The sequence below is a fragment of the Mus caroli genome, unplaced genomic scaffold (assembly GCF_978045245.1).
Source record: "Mus caroli unplaced genomic scaffold, Mus_caroli_1 scaffold_17, whole genome shotgun sequence".
Classification (NCBI taxonomy): Eukaryota; Metazoa; Chordata; class Mammalia; order Rodentia; family Muridae; genus Mus; species Mus caroli.
Window position 1 is genome coordinate 14,489,011 of NW_028227272.1, and position 16,657 is coordinate 14,505,667.

General features: G+C 52.0%; 2 protein-coding genes across 10 annotated transcripts in view; one reads left to right on the plus strand and one right to left on the minus strand.

Annotated features, from left to right (window-relative positions):
• On the plus strand, positions 1 to 4,289 carry Ccdc74b (coiled-coil domain containing 74B). The gene is made up of 8 exons (XM_021185173.2): positions 1 to 305; positions 1,144 to 1,188; positions 1,592 to 1,651; positions 2,323 to 2,488; positions 3,290 to 3,473; positions 3,558 to 3,637; positions 3,712 to 3,768; positions 3,931 to 4,289. Exons 1-8 carry the CDS (start codon positions 47 to 49, stop codon positions 4,172 to 4,174), a joined length of 1,095 nt encoding a protein of 364 aa, XP_021040832.1. The 5' UTR covers positions 1 to 46; the 3' UTR covers positions 4,175 to 4,289.
• A 500-nt stretch (positions 4,290 to 4,789) lies between these two features.
• The window catches only part of Med15 (mediator complex subunit 15), a 75,476-nt gene continuing 63,608 nt past the window's right edge, over positions 4,790 to 16,657 (minus strand). For 8 of the 9 annotated variants that reach the window (XM_021184365.3, XM_029470334.2, XM_021184364.3 and 5 more), the window contains 9 exons: positions 9,278 to 9,405; positions 9,044 to 9,171; positions 8,747 to 8,881; positions 8,614 to 8,677; positions 7,501 to 7,567; positions 6,998 to 7,158; positions 6,744 to 6,910; positions 6,274 to 6,372; positions 4,790 to 5,830 (listed from right to left, as the gene is read on the minus strand). In XM_021184365.3, the coding sequence (XP_021040024.1) occupies positions 5,694 to 5,830; positions 6,274 to 6,372; positions 6,744 to 6,910; positions 6,998 to 7,158; positions 7,501 to 7,567; positions 8,614 to 8,677; positions 8,747 to 8,881; positions 9,044 to 9,171; positions 9,278 to 9,405 (1,086 nt within the window). In that variant the 3' untranslated portion in view covers positions 4,790 to 5,693. Of the gene's footprint in view, positions 5,831 to 6,269; positions 6,373 to 6,743; positions 6,911 to 6,997; positions 7,159 to 7,500; positions 7,568 to 8,613; positions 8,678 to 8,746; positions 8,882 to 9,043; positions 9,172 to 9,277; positions 9,406 to 16,657 lie in introns of all 9 variants that reach the window. The other variant, XM_021184367.2, reaches the window with a different exon arrangement.

A 16,657-nucleotide genomic window follows, 5' to 3' on the forward strand; every position in this document is an offset into this window, starting at 1 on the left:
GAGTGCCAGGCTCCAGCAGCCAGTACTGAGCGGCGGCGACGCCTTCATGAGCGGGGCCGGGCTGGCGGCCGGGGCTCGGCCCCTCAGCTCCGCGGCCCCAGGCTCCCGGGGTGCGGCCCGCCTACGCCCGCGCCCTCCCGCCGGCCTGCAGCACGCGGGGACGCAGCCGCCTCCGCTCGGGTTCAGCGAAGCACAGAAGCGGATCCTGGACCTGGAAAAGAGCCTGCAGTTCCTACAGCAGCAGCACTCGGAGACGCTAGTCAAACTCCACGAGGAGATCGAGCACCTGAAGCGGGAGAATAAGGGTGAGCCTCTGGGTGCTGGCCCAGCATTTACAACCTGAAGGTCACGGCCATCAACTCTGAACAGTCTCCGGGTGCGGGGAAGGATGCGGGAGGCTTCTCTTCGGTAGGGCCTGCCGATAGGCACAGTCCTCCTGTGCCCACCAGCCCAAATGAACGCTGACCCTCCTGTGCACTCTGTGCAGGGCAGGGTGTAGTCCGGCTCATTATTTAAAACTGTTGCTGAAGTTAAACAGCACACAGCAAATTCCAGTAAATGGGTCACCAACTAAGCACATCCAGATTTGGGGCAGGGATTGCCAGGATGCTGCTCCACCCCTGATCCCCACCCGCAAGGCCTACTCAGAACTTCAGGCCACCCTGTGACATAACTGCTTTTCACTCTGTCTACATCTCAGCTAGGGTTCCTCTGCTTCCCCACCACTCCATGACCTGTGCCTTGGTTTCTCCCTCTTTCTGGTGTTGTCTTTACCGGGGTTGCCAATGATTCTCTCCCTGGGCATCTTATTACATTAGGGCTCTGCTTGAGACTCACCCCATGTCTGACTGACCAGCCCCATGTCATACCCCACTTACCTTACCATTGCCAGGGGCTCCTGGAAGGCTAGCCAGCCATCCTGTCTCACTTCAGCAGCCCTGCAGCCCTGCCCCTGCCTGGCCTAATGGATGGGCACCTTGCAGGTGTTGGGGATGACAGGGATCAGCTAGAGGCATTTCTGGTCTGAGATGCCTGAGGTAAAGGGTTGGTGGAAAAAGCTGGTGGGACCCAAAGAGCAGGCCACAGTTGTGCTCCGAGCGGCTGTAGGGTTTAAGTGTGATGAGGATATTTGTTTGCTTTCAGATCTCCACTACAAGCTAATCATGAATGAGAAGCCTCAGAAAAAAGGTAGGACTTGCAGGGAGTTACCACTCAAGCCTATCTGGCAGCAGGGAGCCCTGCATGCTAACCCTGAAGAGACCCGCTCTGGGCACTTGGACAGGTGGCACTTTCCCAGCCACAGCTTGCTTGTTTGCTCTCAACACCAAAGGCATGACGTGTGTGCAGTAGGGACAGTGAGGAGGCTGCATACCCTCCCTCCCTCCCTCCCTCTGCTGAGCACAACTCCTGGGCAGCCCCATCCCCTGGTAGGTTGATGGCTGCTGTGGTGCCTGCCTCTGGTCCCCCAGCCCTGTACCGCTGGTTCCTTACACTTGAGTGAGGGGTTTCTTAGCACACTCCCTGTATGGAGAACAGCCCTGCTCAAACATGGAGGGCCAGGTAACAGGCTGAGCCCTGCATCTTCCCACAGGCAGCATCTCCACATGGAGCCTTCACTCTGGCAAGTCCACCTCCAATTCCACGATGTCCGGTGAGCCAGGGCCCAGGCTGGGCAGTCAGCGGGAGGTGTTGCCTAGAGTTGAAAACCCTCTTTCGCAAAGGGGGTGGCCCTGATATCCTATGTACAGAAACAACCAAGAAGGAGACTGGGCCAGGAGTCCTTGAGGGGACGCTCTACAAGCAAGACAAGGCCTGGCTGTCAGTGTAGCACAGCCAGATGATGTAGCAGGCCCACCCAGGTAGGGTAGTGAGTGAGTAGCCAAGCCATTAACAAAGGAACTCAAGTACCTTCCAAGCCCCTATTTTCTCCTGGGAGGAGGGTATGTACTCTACCAAGGGCCCCCCCCACCCCCACCCTACCCATGACATTTCAGGGACAAAATAAACAGAGCCTCTTCTCCCACTCACCTCCTCTGGGAGGCTACACAACTTCACTAGCAGCAGCCCAGATGCCAGGACCTACAGTTTGTTCTACCCCGGATGGAAGGCAGCAGCCCCCACTGGGGCTTTTCTGACACAAGCAGCAGGTACCACCACAAGCTTCACTCTACGCTTTCTTCTCTGCAGCCCTCCTCGGAGTGTTCAGTACAGCAGAGGGAACTGATGCATGGTCAGGGCTTCCTGGGTACATTGGTTGATCCTAGAGAATGGGCCTGTGGCTCTCAAGGCCTTTAGTGATAGCCCTGTTGGTGTGCCCTGCAGCCAACTCTCAAGGCAAGACCAGGCCCCAGCCCAGCTCCTTCAAGAAACAAGAGCTGAAGTCTGAAGCCCTCCAAAAGACAGACCTGGAAGAGCAGTCACTCAGCAGTGCTGCCCTGTCCCACAGCAGCAAGCTGGACAGAGTCCCTGGGGCTCAGGGACAGGCCAAGTAAGGCCTGCTTGCACCTGAGGACCAGGCCTGCACCCCAAGGGCCCCAAGCTTACCCTTAGTAGGTTTCCACCCTGGGACCAGCAGGCTACCTTGGGGAAATGGGGTTCAGGGAGCAGGGAGCTGCCAGGCTGCCGTCCATATGCTGAGTACTGCTTTACTCTCTCTCCTGGGGGTCCTGCAGAGACCCCTGGCTAACTTCACCTACAGGGGACCAATGGAAACCCCTAAATTACTGTTTTCTTAGAGAAGAAACCAAGAGACAAAGTGACTTGGTCTTCTGTGTTTGCTTGGAGAAGGGTTGGAGGGGCAACCAAGTTCTTAGGATGCAGTCCTGGCTGGCCTGGAGCTTACTCTTAAGGCTTTTAGCCTCAGCAAGCCACCTGCCTCTGCCTCTGTGTACCACCACACCTGTCTTTGAAAACAAAAACCAAAACCAGAGTTGGATTCCTGGGCTGGGCTGGCCTGTGTCTGATCAGTCTATCTTTGGGAGGCATGGGTGAGAAGTACAGAGCAGGACCAAGCTCTTGGTAACCCATTCCCTAGTAGTGCAACCAAGACTCTGCAGTCCCAAGTCCAGGAGCTACTCTGGGCAAGAAACAAGCTGGATGGGGTTGCTTCTTCAACATAGGGGGCGAAGAGACAGACCCAGGTCACAGCTGGCTCTAGAGAACCCTGGCTAGTGGGCAATGGAAACAGGCCTCTTCCACACTGGCAGGCATGGGTGCTGCCCCAGGGAGGAGGTGGGTGGGTGGCTAGACCACTCCCACAGGTCGCCTCTGGGCTGCTGTAATGTTTCAGAGACGAGGATGCAGAGCCCTCTAATTCAGGGGCCACGTTGGTGGGGGGCAGCCATGGCCGGCAAGGGACAGGGATGGCCCCCTTAATGAGCCTGCCCCCGCACCTGCGCAAGCCCACCACAGTGCAGCAGTGTGAGGTGGTCATCCGTCAGCTGTGGAACGCCAACCTCCTGCAGGCCCAGGAGGTGAGGCCCTGGGCAGGCACATGACCCTGAATGCCAGTGGCACAGGACACTGTTGTACCCAACACGCCTCTCCCTGCCTTTCAGCTACGGCACCTCAAGTCACTCCTGGAAGGGAACCAAAGGCCCAAAGCTGCAGCTGAGGAGGCTGGGCTGGGCTCTCCAAAGTGAGTGCCTTGTACCCAGTACCCTGCCCTAGCCTAGAGGGGGTGTGGCCCTCACGACTAACTTCCTTTCTCAGGGACCAGGACTCCATGCAGTTTCCCAAGGTCACCTCCAAGAGCCTTAGTAAGAAGTGGTGAGTCCCAGGCACAGGGAGTGTTTGCCCCCACAGCTTAGTGCCACAAGGGACAGGAGGCAAGGATGTCCAGAAAAAAAGGCAGACCCTGCTCCCAGCCCAGCTGTTGGTGCAGGGCACCCTTGAGGCAGCTGGCAGACATTCTTTTGTTCTCCACCCTAGCCTAATTCTGAGCCCAATGCCTGCTGCAGAGCGCGGCATCCTGCCTGCATTGAAACAGAGCCTGAAGAACAACTTTGCTGAGCGGCAGAAAAGGCTGCAAGTCGTGCAGAGCCGCCGCCTGCACCGCTCTGTGCTGCTGAGCCGGCGCCCTGGAGCCCGGCCATCCTCTCTTGATAGTGGCTCACACCAACCCTATTTCGCAGCCACACGCAATTCCAAAACAGACAGAACCCACGACAGATAAAAGCACTTGCTCTCAGAAATGAGGAGACTGTCTATTTTCTCTATTTTATTATTCCTGCATTTATGCAAAGGCACATAATAGAATGTTACTCTCCTACCTGTAGACTGAAAATAAAATTGTTTCTCCTAGTCCTAAGCGTCCTTCTTCATGCAAGTGTCCCTGCTACTCTGAAGTGCCCTGTCTAGGCAGCCAAGGCTGGTGGATCCTAGGGGTACTGTGACCAGCTATCCGAAGTGGCATTCTGGGCCACCTGGCTTTGTTACTTGGCTGGCCTGAAGGCTGCCTTCTGCTGGGCACATGGACACTGGGAATAAGACAGTGTTGCCTGGACACCCAATGCTGTAACATTCATGCTGGACTGGGGTGCCTGAGGCCTCACAGGATGATGACTGGGAGAGACCTGTCCCCCACAGCTATGCACTTCTGGAAGTGGTCAGCCTGGGCCTACTCCTCCTGCAGCACAGACCTCACAATGCCACTGCCCACTCCCTCATTAGAATCAGACCAGGGCCTGGGCAGGAATCATGATACAATGTCAGAAAGTGGATGAAGTCCAAGGTTTTCCAAGATGGGCTCAGACTTGCAAAAAGGTAGATGCAATAAACTCCTGACAAACACAGGAATAATAAATTTATTATAAGAATCATATGACAGAGTAGTGCACATATAAAAAGGGGAATTTTCACCAGAGTGCTCCCCATTGCTGCCCAGTGTGGCGAGTGCCATCTGCAGTATTCTGAAGGAAACCCACACAGTTGGTGGCAGTACAGAGAATAAGAGAATATGGTGTTGAGGCTGGTGGGTCCCAGTGACAGTATCTGCCTATCTGCCTGTGTATCATAGCACTGACAGCCCTTCACCCAAGATTGGCGCAGGAATGTCAGGGACAGCCCCCTGCCCCAGCTGGTTCTCCTCCTCACATGACTGAGGAGGCCCAGAAAGTGGAGGTTCTGCTGGTGGCAGAGAACCTGCGGATGCCCTATTGGTCTTTCTTCCAAACTGAAATGTGTGCCCTGGATTCAGACATGTTCCTGTGATGTGTCCACATGCCTTAGGAGGCACGCCTGAGCCCCAGTGTGGCTGGAGAACTGTGTATATAGTGAGGGTTTCCTATGTCCTGCACATTCTCCACATATGAGTACAATGTATTGCAACACAGAGATGCTTTGATGGGGCCCTGAGTTCTCATGCTGCTGAGTGGGCGTGGAAGCCCAGAAAGGCTGGAGGAAGTGTGGGGCCTGACCTCTGCAAAAACAAAAACCAAAAAATAACGAAACAAACCAAACCAATGGAAAACCTTCTGGGGAAACCGCCAGGCCCTCAAGCAGCCAGCTTCACAGCTGCCCAGTCAATACTGCACAAGAATGGGAAACAGCTGGCAGGTCCCCACCAAAGAAGGTAAAAGCAGGAAAGCTAACCTAACCCAGGCCCTCTAAGAAGCCAACACCTAGTAATGTCTGGTAGGCGGTGTGAGATCTTTAGCCAGAAGGGCTGCTGGCAGTCCTGAAGTTCCAGTTTGCTAGGCAGCTGAGAGGCAGGCCTGGTGGATGCTCTGGGCCCAGGTGTTGAGCAGCGCTGTGACCGAGTGCTTGTCAGGGAGCTGCAGCAGCCTGGAGGTCATGCACCGGTGCACTGACTGCAGAAAGGGGTTGGCATCTGCAATATAGCAGCAGTTGTGAGTGCTGAGCCTGGCAAGACAGCAACCACCTAGGCCGGCTCCTAGAGCACTTCTGGGAAGGTACACCACTGCTTAGTCTCTTGCACCTCACAGTGATGGGATTTTCCAGTCAAACTTTCAGTTAAGAGCTGGGATTTCTATGGAGTCTAGGGCCCCAGATGGTCCCTGCTATGTGCCAATAGAACCCAGGTACTGTTCTCACCCAAGAGACTATCACACAGACAGACCTACATGAGTGCCCAGGTGGCCCTGGGACAGTTTGTAGTGCTTCAAAGGAATGTCATGAACGTGACTACCCTCCCCCACTTGACAGGTGCCTTGGAGCTGTTGTATGCAAACGGCAGAAGACACAGGGGCCCTTCCATCTGTCCAACCTACTCTGTCCATTGGGTCCCTGGATGGCTCCTCTAGGCTCACCTACCATATTGCCACTGACGGTCGATCCACATTGGGCTCTGGGCAGGGTAGTCAGCAGGCACACTGAGCTCCAGTGGTGGCACACTAGGGAGGTCCTTATCATCTGTGACACAAAACTGCTCATGTGACCTGGCTGACAGCCTGGCAAACACCAACACAACCCTGCCCACCTCACCCCTGCTCCTAAAAAGGCTCTCTACACTCTACAGGGTTCCAATGAAGCCTGCTACAGACCTAGAGGCCTCTACATCCTCAGGCTTCCAAAGGCAGCAAACACCTTGTGCAGAGAGAATGCTGCCAATGGTTGCCCCAGGACCACGGCTACTTTTGTGAAGAAAGATAAATAAATGCATAGGGTCGGGGACTGGAGGATCTGGGGAGTTGTGGGAGGGATGCCCTGAGGAATGCCAAGTGAGACAGAGCAGCAGTGAGCAGGTATGGCAAACCACCCCATCCCCGACCCTGGCCACTCACCCAGCTTGCAGATCAGGTGGACAGTACCGTTGTTGCTGCAGTGAGAAGGGTCCAAGTTCACCAGGAACTTGGGATCCAGCCTTGCCACTTCACCTTGCAGCACATTGGGTATGCTCTGCCGCTCATCCTCCTCAAACCGGCGCTTCCGGGAACACACCACTGGCGACCTGGAGGAATCGACCCAAGTGATTATGCAGATGTCACACAGCCTCTGGGCTGCTGCTTATCACTAGGCTCAACCTGAGTGTACATACACGATAGGTGGGCCATGGATGGCCATCATGGCTGGCACAAATGTGCGGTACAGGGAATGGTTGAAGACAGGTGAACGGATGTTGGCCAGGACTGCATCTAGGAGTGGTTGGCACAGGTCCTGCTGTTTGGTTGGAAGAACTGGGGGTGGTGGGGGTGTGGGCTAGAGACAAAATAGAACGGGTCAGTGGTATGGGCTCAAGGCCTCATCCATTCTGAGGAGTCTTCCAAACCTCAGGTCCTCATCAGCACTCAAGCTCCAGAGGCTTCGCCTAAAGGCTCCACCCTGACAAGCATGCACACTGGCTGCCGCTTCAATGGATTCCCAGCCTTGCAGCCTCTCCCCCATCCTAGTGCTCCCCTCCCCCATGCTGGGGCCCAAACACAACTGCAGATTCAGGGAATGGGGTGGGTGGCTAGAATCCTGACAGGTCCTGTCTTTAGAAGTGCTAACTCCTGACCATAAAGCCTCCTTCTAGCAGGGCGGGTCTTGGCGTCCACTCACCACTGCCATGTCATTCTTGAGCTTCTCCAGGGCAATCTCACACTTTTGCAGGGTCTTCAGGGGACACCTGAGGGGAAGGCACATGAGCTGACATCTGCTGGAGGGACAGAGTAGGTAACTCTTGTCCCGACCACCACCTCATAGCTTCTTGGGCCTCAGCCACTGGAAACTGTCACAAGAATCCCAGTAGCACTGGGCAGTGGTGGCGCACGCCCTTAATTCCAGCACTCGGGAGGCAGAGGCAGGCGGATTTCTGAGTTCGAGGCCAGCCTGGTCTACACAGTGAGTTCCAGGACAGCCAGGGCTATACAGAGAAACCCTGTCTTAAAAAACAAACAAACAAACAAACAAACAAACAAACAATCCCACTAGCCCACTAGCTTCTTTCAGAACAGGAGGCACAGAAGGCCTCATTCTCAGCAGGACCAGCTTGTGCCACAGCTTGGCCCTGTGCCTCTAGGGATCCAACCTAAGAGGGCCTGGAAGACTGATTAGCTGTATCAGGTCCCATTCAGCAGTGACCACTGAAGGACAGCAGAGCCTAAGGTGTGCTGAGCCGTGGCACTCAGCAGGTATAGCCCTGAACAGCGGTGTTAGCAGCACCCTATCTATGGCTGGTGGGCAGGAGTTGGCAGCCTGGCAGCCTACTGACATCCACGAGCTTTTCCAGGCTCCATTTGGGTTCATCTATACAACTAGTACACACAGCTACAGCTGAGCCTACAGCCCACAGGGGGAGTGAGGCAAAGCTGTCTGTCAAAGGTCAGTGGGCAGCCAGGAAGAGATCAGGGCAGATTCAGCTAACTTGTCATGTCTAACTGAAGGGAGGGGACACTACAAATCAGCACCTAGCATTGTGACTCATGAGCCAGGCTATGACAGCCACAGGTGAAAGTGTGAGGACCACAACTCCTTGAAAGGTGGGTGCTGGAAAGGTGCTGGGAGGGGTGAAGTTTCCCTGCACACCTCATTTGTAAAGTCACCTGAGCCTCAGGCATGGTCACAGAGTGCTGTTGGTCCTTTGATTAGATCCATACTGTCACCAAGTCTTGGGGACCCTGTGTGAGCTGTGGTACAACACAGCCCTGCCCAGAGCCCTGGGCCAGTGCTCACCGCTTCGAGGGGTCAGTGAGGATGTCCAGCAGGCTCTTCATCTTACTTAAGTCCTTTTTTCTGTCTGGGAAGGAAAGGGACACTAAGAACAGGCCTTGGGTGTCCAGCCCCATCCTGCTCTTGGCTAGCTTACCTTCATTCTTGTCGATCTTGTTGATCATGCGTCGCAGGGGCTCGATGTACTTGGACAGTTGCTTCAGCTTGTCCAGGTACTGCTGCTCCTCAGCCTGGCTGGAGCCAGCTGGGCTCATGACAGAGCTGGGGTTCACTATAGGGGACAGGGTGGGTAAGATTGGTGGCTACAACCTGTGGGGCAGGTGTCACAGAAGATGTGAGGGTCCCATGAGCCCTTTACCCAATCTGAGCCCTTGGGAGGGAAGAGGATTTAGGCACCTTGTAAAGCTGCCTACCCAGCCCAGGCCCAACTTACCAGGGGTGTTTAAAGGTCCTGGGGAAGGAACGCTGAAGTTCTGTGGGGTGCGTGCTGTCACTGGGCTCTGAGAAGGCTGTGGTGAGGGGCTAGGCAGGAAGCTGCTGGGAGATGGGGCAGGGCCGGAGCTGCAGCCAAGTGAATAAAAGCAGGTCTGAGCCCAGAACACGATGCCAGCCCTAAGGCCAAATGGGGTGAAGGAGGTTGGGGGAAGGGTGCATCCCAGCAGCCTACCTGACATTAGAGTTGGGCTGTGAGCCAGGTTGTGGGGATGGCTGTGGGGGAGGGGGCATCGACTGTGGGGTCTGCACCTGCTGGCCTGGTGACGGTGAGGACAGCATGGTGAGGCTGCTTTGGCTGACCTGGAAGTGGAGAGACTTAGCCAGGTCCATGCTACACACACCCCCTGTACAAACTCCCCACTGCTCTGACATCCCATCTTATCCACCCTTATTTCCTTCACTCAGGCACAAGCCTTACCTCTGGGCCCACATAACACATGGTATCCAAGGGGCTAGAAGAAAGGCCAGGTAGGTAGCCTGGCTCCTTGGTGGGAGCCACAAAAATTTCAGGTTTCTGGGCTGGTATAGATATGGTAATGGCCTGCTTCTCAAGCACTGGTGTACAAGGAGGGAGCCTCGGAAGGCCCTATGTTCTGTCCTATTCTGCCTAACCTAGGAAACTCTTTTCTGAGGGCCAGTAAAGACCCTCCCCTGCTATCCCAGAAGACAGTCTTCCTCAGTGCCTTCATGAGTCTCCCAGGATGACAGCTCCAAGGACAAGGCCTTGGTCAAAGTGGCTCTGGCTGTGCAGATGCTGCTGCTACACCTCATCGTAATTGGGGTGAGGTGCCCAAGGAGCCACACGCATATCCATGAGGGGGAATGCACTGGCTCCACAGCACCCGTCTAGTCTGGCAGAGCTTATCTGAAGGGGTGAATGACTTATATCAAAGACCCCTGGGCTCAGAGCACCTACAACCTCAGAGGCCTGGCGTTGTCCACAGAGCCAGCGTGCCCTCTGCTCTCAAGGCACCTCAGACAACAGAAACAGGGCTGACTGCACCACCGTTAGCAAAGGCAGAACTGGGTTTCTGTAAGCACTCCAAGGACTGACACCATAGAGCCAGGCAAAGAGACAGGGTGTGTACTCCCACCTTTCATCAAAGAAAGGATTGCAGTTCTAGAAGGAGAAGACAGCTGCCTGTTGGCCTCTTGCCATCCTGGGCCAGCCTAGAGGCCACCAACTCCAAAGGTCCCCAGTCAATCACTGTGTACCAAGCAACCCCTTCAGCCTGCCTTTCACAGCTCAGTGGCCAGCCAGTTCTGCAGAGCAAGTCAATCAGGTGCCTCTCCCAAGGTAGCAGGTGCTGGTGGCGTGTGGGGACACACCTCCACATCTTCCTACACCATCTCTGAGTGGGATCTTAGGAAAAACGACACCTGCACTCCTCACCCCACACTGGTCAGGTCACAGAAGACACGTGGCCTGCCACAGTGGCCTGCTTGGCCATTCAGAAACAGCTCACAGACCCCACCTGGAGCAGCTCACACCCACCTATAATTCTAGCTCCAGAGACCCTAATGCCACCTTCTGGTTTCTGTAGGCACTGCCCTCAGGTGTACATCCCCAACTCCACATACAAACACATACACAGTTAAAATAAAATATTTTAAATAAAAAGGTGGATCGGACAATGCCATAACCGCCTGTGGGAAGGAGTGTGGGTTCAGGCTCTGGCTATGGGATAGTCATGCCAGCCTCTCTTCTAGCAGACTCACTCTGACTTGAAGGAGCTCAACAAATGTTCAGGTTTCTTCTATCCATACCCAGGACACGTTTGGTGCTGGGATGCACTATGAATCTAAGGATACCAGGGCAGGCAGGCATATGTCACAATATAAAACCTGCTTGGGATCAACCTGTGTCCCAAAGTCCCAGGACCATATAGTTCCATGCAGATGGTACCAACAAAGGCTCGGTCTAAAGCTCTGTCCTGTTGGCCAGGCCTTCCTTATAGTGGGTTCTTGACCCTTATACATTCCCAAGAGGCCCTGGAAACCCTTCTCTTTCTCTGTCCCAACTGCCTACCTGTACCTGATACTGGATGCAGAAGCTGTCCCTGGCAGCTGTTCTTTGGCTCTAGTTTAAGGCTCAGGTCTACTACATTAGATACCCAGAGGGCTGCAGGCCTGAACAGGGCCATACAGTAGGAAGAATTCTCGCAGTTCACGTCCCACTTTAACACCCATACTTGGGCGGGGCGGTGGTGGCACATGCCTTTAATCCCAGAACTTGGGAGGCAGAGGCAGGCGGATTTCTGAGTTCGAGGCCAGCCTGGTCTACAAAGTGAGTTCCAGGACAGCCAGGGCTATACAGAGAAACCCTATCTCGAAAAAACCAAAAAAACCAAAAAAAAAAAAAAAAAACCCCACCCATACTTGGGCACAGGACTTTGATACCATTTGTCCTTGTTGAGGACATAGTAGAGGTCAAAGCAGCTGTCCAAGAAATGCTACATTGGTCTAAGACACAAAAGAGCAATAATCAGTGGAATGTGAGAGACAGAGAAGCCTAGAATATAGGGAACGTCCCAGGACCCAGGCAAAGGGTCATGCTGTTGGGGACAAGAGGGTCTCTCCCTTATTGGGAAATCTGGACTCCAGTGTCATGATTCTCTTCCCCTAACATAATCTAGAAACTTCTTCTTCAAGGCCTCTGTAGTCCAGATGCACGCAGTCTATTTATACACAAGGCCCATCCAGATCCATCATAAATAGCATGTGAGTGCCCCAGCAAATCTCACCAGCACTTCACTAGGTCTGGGACTTCCAGAAGAAGAACCAGTATGTGGGTCTGCCTGGATTCTTTGGCTACCCCAGGACAGGTCAGCTGGGTTGGGGGCAGTGGAAGGATTTAGAACAGTAAGAACAAACCAAGGCGAGGCACCATTCACCTCTATGATCAGGAATGCCAGGTCCTAGAAGAACCTTCTAGGAGTCAGTGCCAGGTTCCTCAAGTCCTAGTCACCACAGATATCCCTGGTACAAAGCAGCAGCCCAAAGGCTATCTCTATACAGAAGTGACCTAGCAAGAGCAAGGGTGTGGGGAAGAACCAGAGGGGGGTTACTGGCTCCTGGGGCTTGTGCTGTTGGGGAAGGAGGCTGTGCTCTCTCAGGTCACGTCCTATGACCCAAGCATGGGCCTATCACAGCTGCTATCAATGCCAGCGTGGCTCACCTCAGGGATGAGCTCCTGACAGAACCCCTGGTGTCTTAGTCAGGTTCTGTTCCTGCACAAAGCACCATGACCAAGAAGCAAACTGGGGAGGAAAGGACATGGCTGTTCATCACCAAGGAAATCAAGCAGGTCAGGAAGCAGGAGCTGATGCAGAGGCCATGGAGGGATGTTCCTTACTGGCTTGCTTCCCCTGGCTTGCTCAGCCTGCTCTCTTATAGAACCAAGACTACAAGCCCAGGGATGGTCCCACCCACCAGGGGCCCTTCCCCCTTGATCACTAATTGAGAAAATGCCTTACAGTTGGATCTCATGGAGGCATTTCCTCAACTGAAGCTCCTTTCTCTGTGATAACTCAAGCTTGTGTCGAGTTGACACAAAACTAGCCAGTACAACTGACCCCTTGTCAACTTGACACACAAACATGTCACTAGCCTCCACCCTTACTTCCTTATTCATCCCCAAGATCTAAATAACTTTATATGTATATTTATATTTTAAATAACTAAATAATTTTAAAAGTCTTTATAAATTCTTACATATTAAAATTTCAATCCCTTTAAAATATCCAATCTCTTTTAAAATTCAAAGTCTTTTTACAAAGTCTCTTAAATGTGGGCTCCACTAAAAGACTTTCTTCAAGAGGGAAAAATATCAGGGCACAGTCACAATCAAAAGCAAAATCAAACTCTAACCAAACTCACAATCTTCTGGGCTCCTCCAAGGGCTTGGGCAAGCCCAGCTCTGTCTTTTGTAGCACACACCTTGTCTTCTGGGCTCCAACTACCTGTACTCCACTGCTGCTGCTGTTCTTGGTGGCCATCTCATGGTACTGACATCTCCAAAACACTGTTGTCTTCTGCTGCAACTAGGCTTCACCTATAGCTTCTCATAGGCTCTCTTCATGGTGCCAAGCCTCAACTCCTTTGCATGACCTTCAGTCCTGGGTCATCAACTGCAACTAAGGCTGCACCTTCACCAATGGCCTTCCATGGCCTCTCACAGTGCCGAGCCTCAGTTGTTCTTCATGACCCCTTCATGCCTTCAAAACCAGTACCATCTGCGTAACTCTTACACATTACCAAGTACAGCTGCAGCACGAGGTACAACCTTGGCTATCTCTGGAACACAGCTTTTCTGTGCTCTCAGGATACACTTCCCAGAAGATTTCACCTTAGTGATGCTGATCTCTTCTTAATCACTACTAATTTCTTAGCTCCAGCTAACCAGCATCAATAGTCCCAGCAATGCAAAGGTTTCAGCCTGATTCTTCAGCCACAGCTAACCAAAAAAAACCCTCAGAATCTTCACAATCAAAATATCAATGGCCCGGATAAGTCTTTAATCTTCCCTCTGAAATTTCACAAGCCAGGCCTCTATCGTTTGCACTGTTTTTTATATTATCTTCCAGGCTTCTACAGAACATCCCACAGAGCTCTTAACACCCAATGGCTCTTCTAGTCCAAAGTTCCAAAGTCCTTCCACAGTCTTTTCTCCCTAAAACACAGTCAGATTATCACAGGAATATTCTACTATGCTGGTACCAATTTAGTTAGCGTTTTTACTGCTGTGAACAGACACCATGACCAAGGTAACTCTTTTTTTTTAAAAATATTTTTTATTAGATATTTTCCTCATTTACATTTCCAATGCTATCCCAAAAGTCCCACATACCCTCCCACCCACTCCCCTACCCACCCACTCCCACTTTTTGGCCCTGGCGTTCCCCTGTACTGGGGCATATAAAGTTTGCAAGACCAATGGGCCTCTCTTTCCAGTGATGGCCGATTAGGCCATCTTTTGATACATATGCGGCTAGAGTCAAGAGCTCCGGGGTACTGGTTAGTTCATAATATTGTTCCACCTATAGGGTTGCAGATCCCTTTAGCTCCTTGGGTACTTTCTCTAGCTCCTCCATTGGGGGCCCTGTGATCCATCCTATAGCTGACTGTGAGCATCCACTTCTGTGTTTGCTAGGCCCCGGCATAGTCTCACAAGAGACAGCTATATCTGGGTCCTTTCAGCAAAATCTTGCTAGTGTATGCAATGGTGTCAGCGTTTGGAAGCTGATTATGGGATGTATCCCTGGATATGGCAGTCTCTAGATGGTCCATCCTTTTTGTCACAGCTCCAAACTTTGTCTCTGTAACTCCTTCCATAGGTGTTTTGTTCCCAATTCTAAGAAGAGGCAAAGTGTCCACACGTTGGTCTTCGTTCTTCTTGAGTTTCATGCGTTTAGCAAATTATATCTTATATCTTGGGTATCCTAAGTTTCTGGGCTAATATCCACTTATCAGTGAGTACATATTGTGTGAGCTCCTTTGTGATTGGGTTACCTCACTCAGGATAATGCCCTCCAGGTCCATCCATTTGCCTAGGAATTTCATAAATTCATTCTTTTTAATAGTTGAGTAGTACTCCACTTTGTAAATGTACCACATTTTCTGTATCCAGTCCTCTGTTGAGGGGCATGTGGGTTCTTTCCAGCTTCTGGCTATTATAAATAGGGCTGCTATGAACATAGTGGAGCATGTGTACTCCTTACCTGTTGGAACATCTTCTAGATATATGCCCAGGAGAGGTATTGTGGGATCCTCCGGTAGTACTATGCCCAATTTTCTGAGGAACCGCCAGACTGATTTCCAGAGTGGTTGTACAAGCTTACAATCCCACCAACAATGGAGGAGTGTTCCTCTTTATCCACATCCTTGCCAGCATCTGCTGTCACCTGAATTTTTGATCTTAGCCATTCTGACTGGTGTGAGGTGGAATCTCAGGGTTGTTTTGATTTGCATTTCCCTGATGATTAAGGATGTTGAACATTTTTTCAGGTGCTTCTCTGCCATTCCTCAGGTGAGAATTCTTTGTTCAGTCTGAGCCCCATTTTTTAATGGGGTTATTTGATTTTTTGGAGTCCACCTTCTTGAGTTCTTTATATATATTGGATATTAGTCCCCTATCTGATTTAGGATAGTTAAAGATCCTTTCCCAATCTGTTGGTGGTCTTTTTGTCTTATTGACGGTGTCTTGTGCCTTGCAGAAGCTTTGCAACTTTATGAGGTTCCATTTATCGATTCTCGATCTTTCAGCACAAGCCATTGCTGTTCTATTCAGGAATTTTTCCCCTGTACCCATATCTTCGAGGCTTTTCCCTACTTTCTCCTCTATAAGTTTCAGTGTCTCTGGTTTTATGTGGGTTCCTTAATCCACTTAGCCCACACCCACTGTGACACACCTACTCCAACAGGGCCACACTTCCTAACAGTGCCACTCCCTGGGCCAAGCACATACAAACCATCACACCTTGCAAACCATTTGTCACTTGCATGTTACAAGCAGGAGCACTGGTGACCACAGTGAAGTCACTTGTCAGGGTCACAGAGCTAGAAGCTCACAGGGACAGCAAAGGCAGGCACTATAAACAGCAGTGCTCCAGCAATGGTGAGGGTAGACAGTGGGAACTGTCAGCATGGCTGGGAAGGAAGCCCAAGAAAGTGGGAATTCAGGGGAGCCCCAGAACCTCAGACAGGCTGGCGACGTGGATGCTGCCCCTCTCTCACCATCTGCATGCATCTAGCACTTACATTTGCCCTTGTTCCTGAACCAGAACTGAGCCTGAACCATGGAATCCCACTCCAGAGAATCAAGGAACACTCTTGCCATGGTCTTGCTAGCCAACATTCACCATGTATCACAGACAGACAATATGGATGGTGCTGTCCTAGCCCTTTTTAAAGTGGGGAGTTTTTCACAGGAAGGGCTGAGATCAGACAGTTATACTGATGGCCAAAAGGGAGGCCTCCACCAGGGCTTTCTCCCCTGATATCTCTCCCTTAAGTATTCTCAGGGCCTTTGTCCCCTGAGTAGACAAGCAAAAGTGAATGTGCTTAAGACAAAACAAAACAGAACTAAACAAAAATTAGACAAAAAAACCCAGCCAGGCATGGTGGTGGTCCACACCTTTAATCCTAGCACTCAGGCGGCAGAGACAGGGGAAATCTCAAAGCCAACCTGGCTTATAGAATGAGCTGCAAGTTCCAGGACAGCTAGGGCCACACAAAGAAACCCTGTCTCAAGAAAAAAACAAAAACAAAAACAAACAAACTAAAAAACCCAAACAAACACAAAATAAAATAAGATAAAAAAATCCAAGCCCAGCCCAGCACAGCCTGGTCTGTCTCCTGCTGCCATGGTCCTCTAGCCAGCACCCATCTCAGATTGCCCATGCTGCTGCAGTTGACTTCACTGCAGAGGCCAAAGCTTCAGGGACACATGCCCCACTTGCCAGCACTTACCAGGGGATGATGAGTCAATCTGGGAGGACTTAGGCTGGCATATATCTGCTCCATCAACCAAGCCACAACATACTTTGAGAGT

Excerpts from the sequence above, each read along its gene's own strand:
- Ccdc74b (XM_021185173.2), top strand. The coding sequence starts at position 47 with ATGAGCGGGGCCGGGCTGGCGGCCGGGGCTCGGCCCCTCAGCTCCGCG. Across the intron at positions 2,489-3,289 it reads GGGGCTCAGGGACAGGCCAA|AGACGAGGATGCAGAGCCCT; the intron begins GTAAGGCCTGCT and ends GTAATGTTTCAG. Across the intron at positions 3,769-3,930 it reads AAGAGCCTTAGTAAGAAGTG|CCTAATTCTGAGCCCAATGC; the intron begins GTGAGTCCCAGG and ends TCTCCACCCTAG.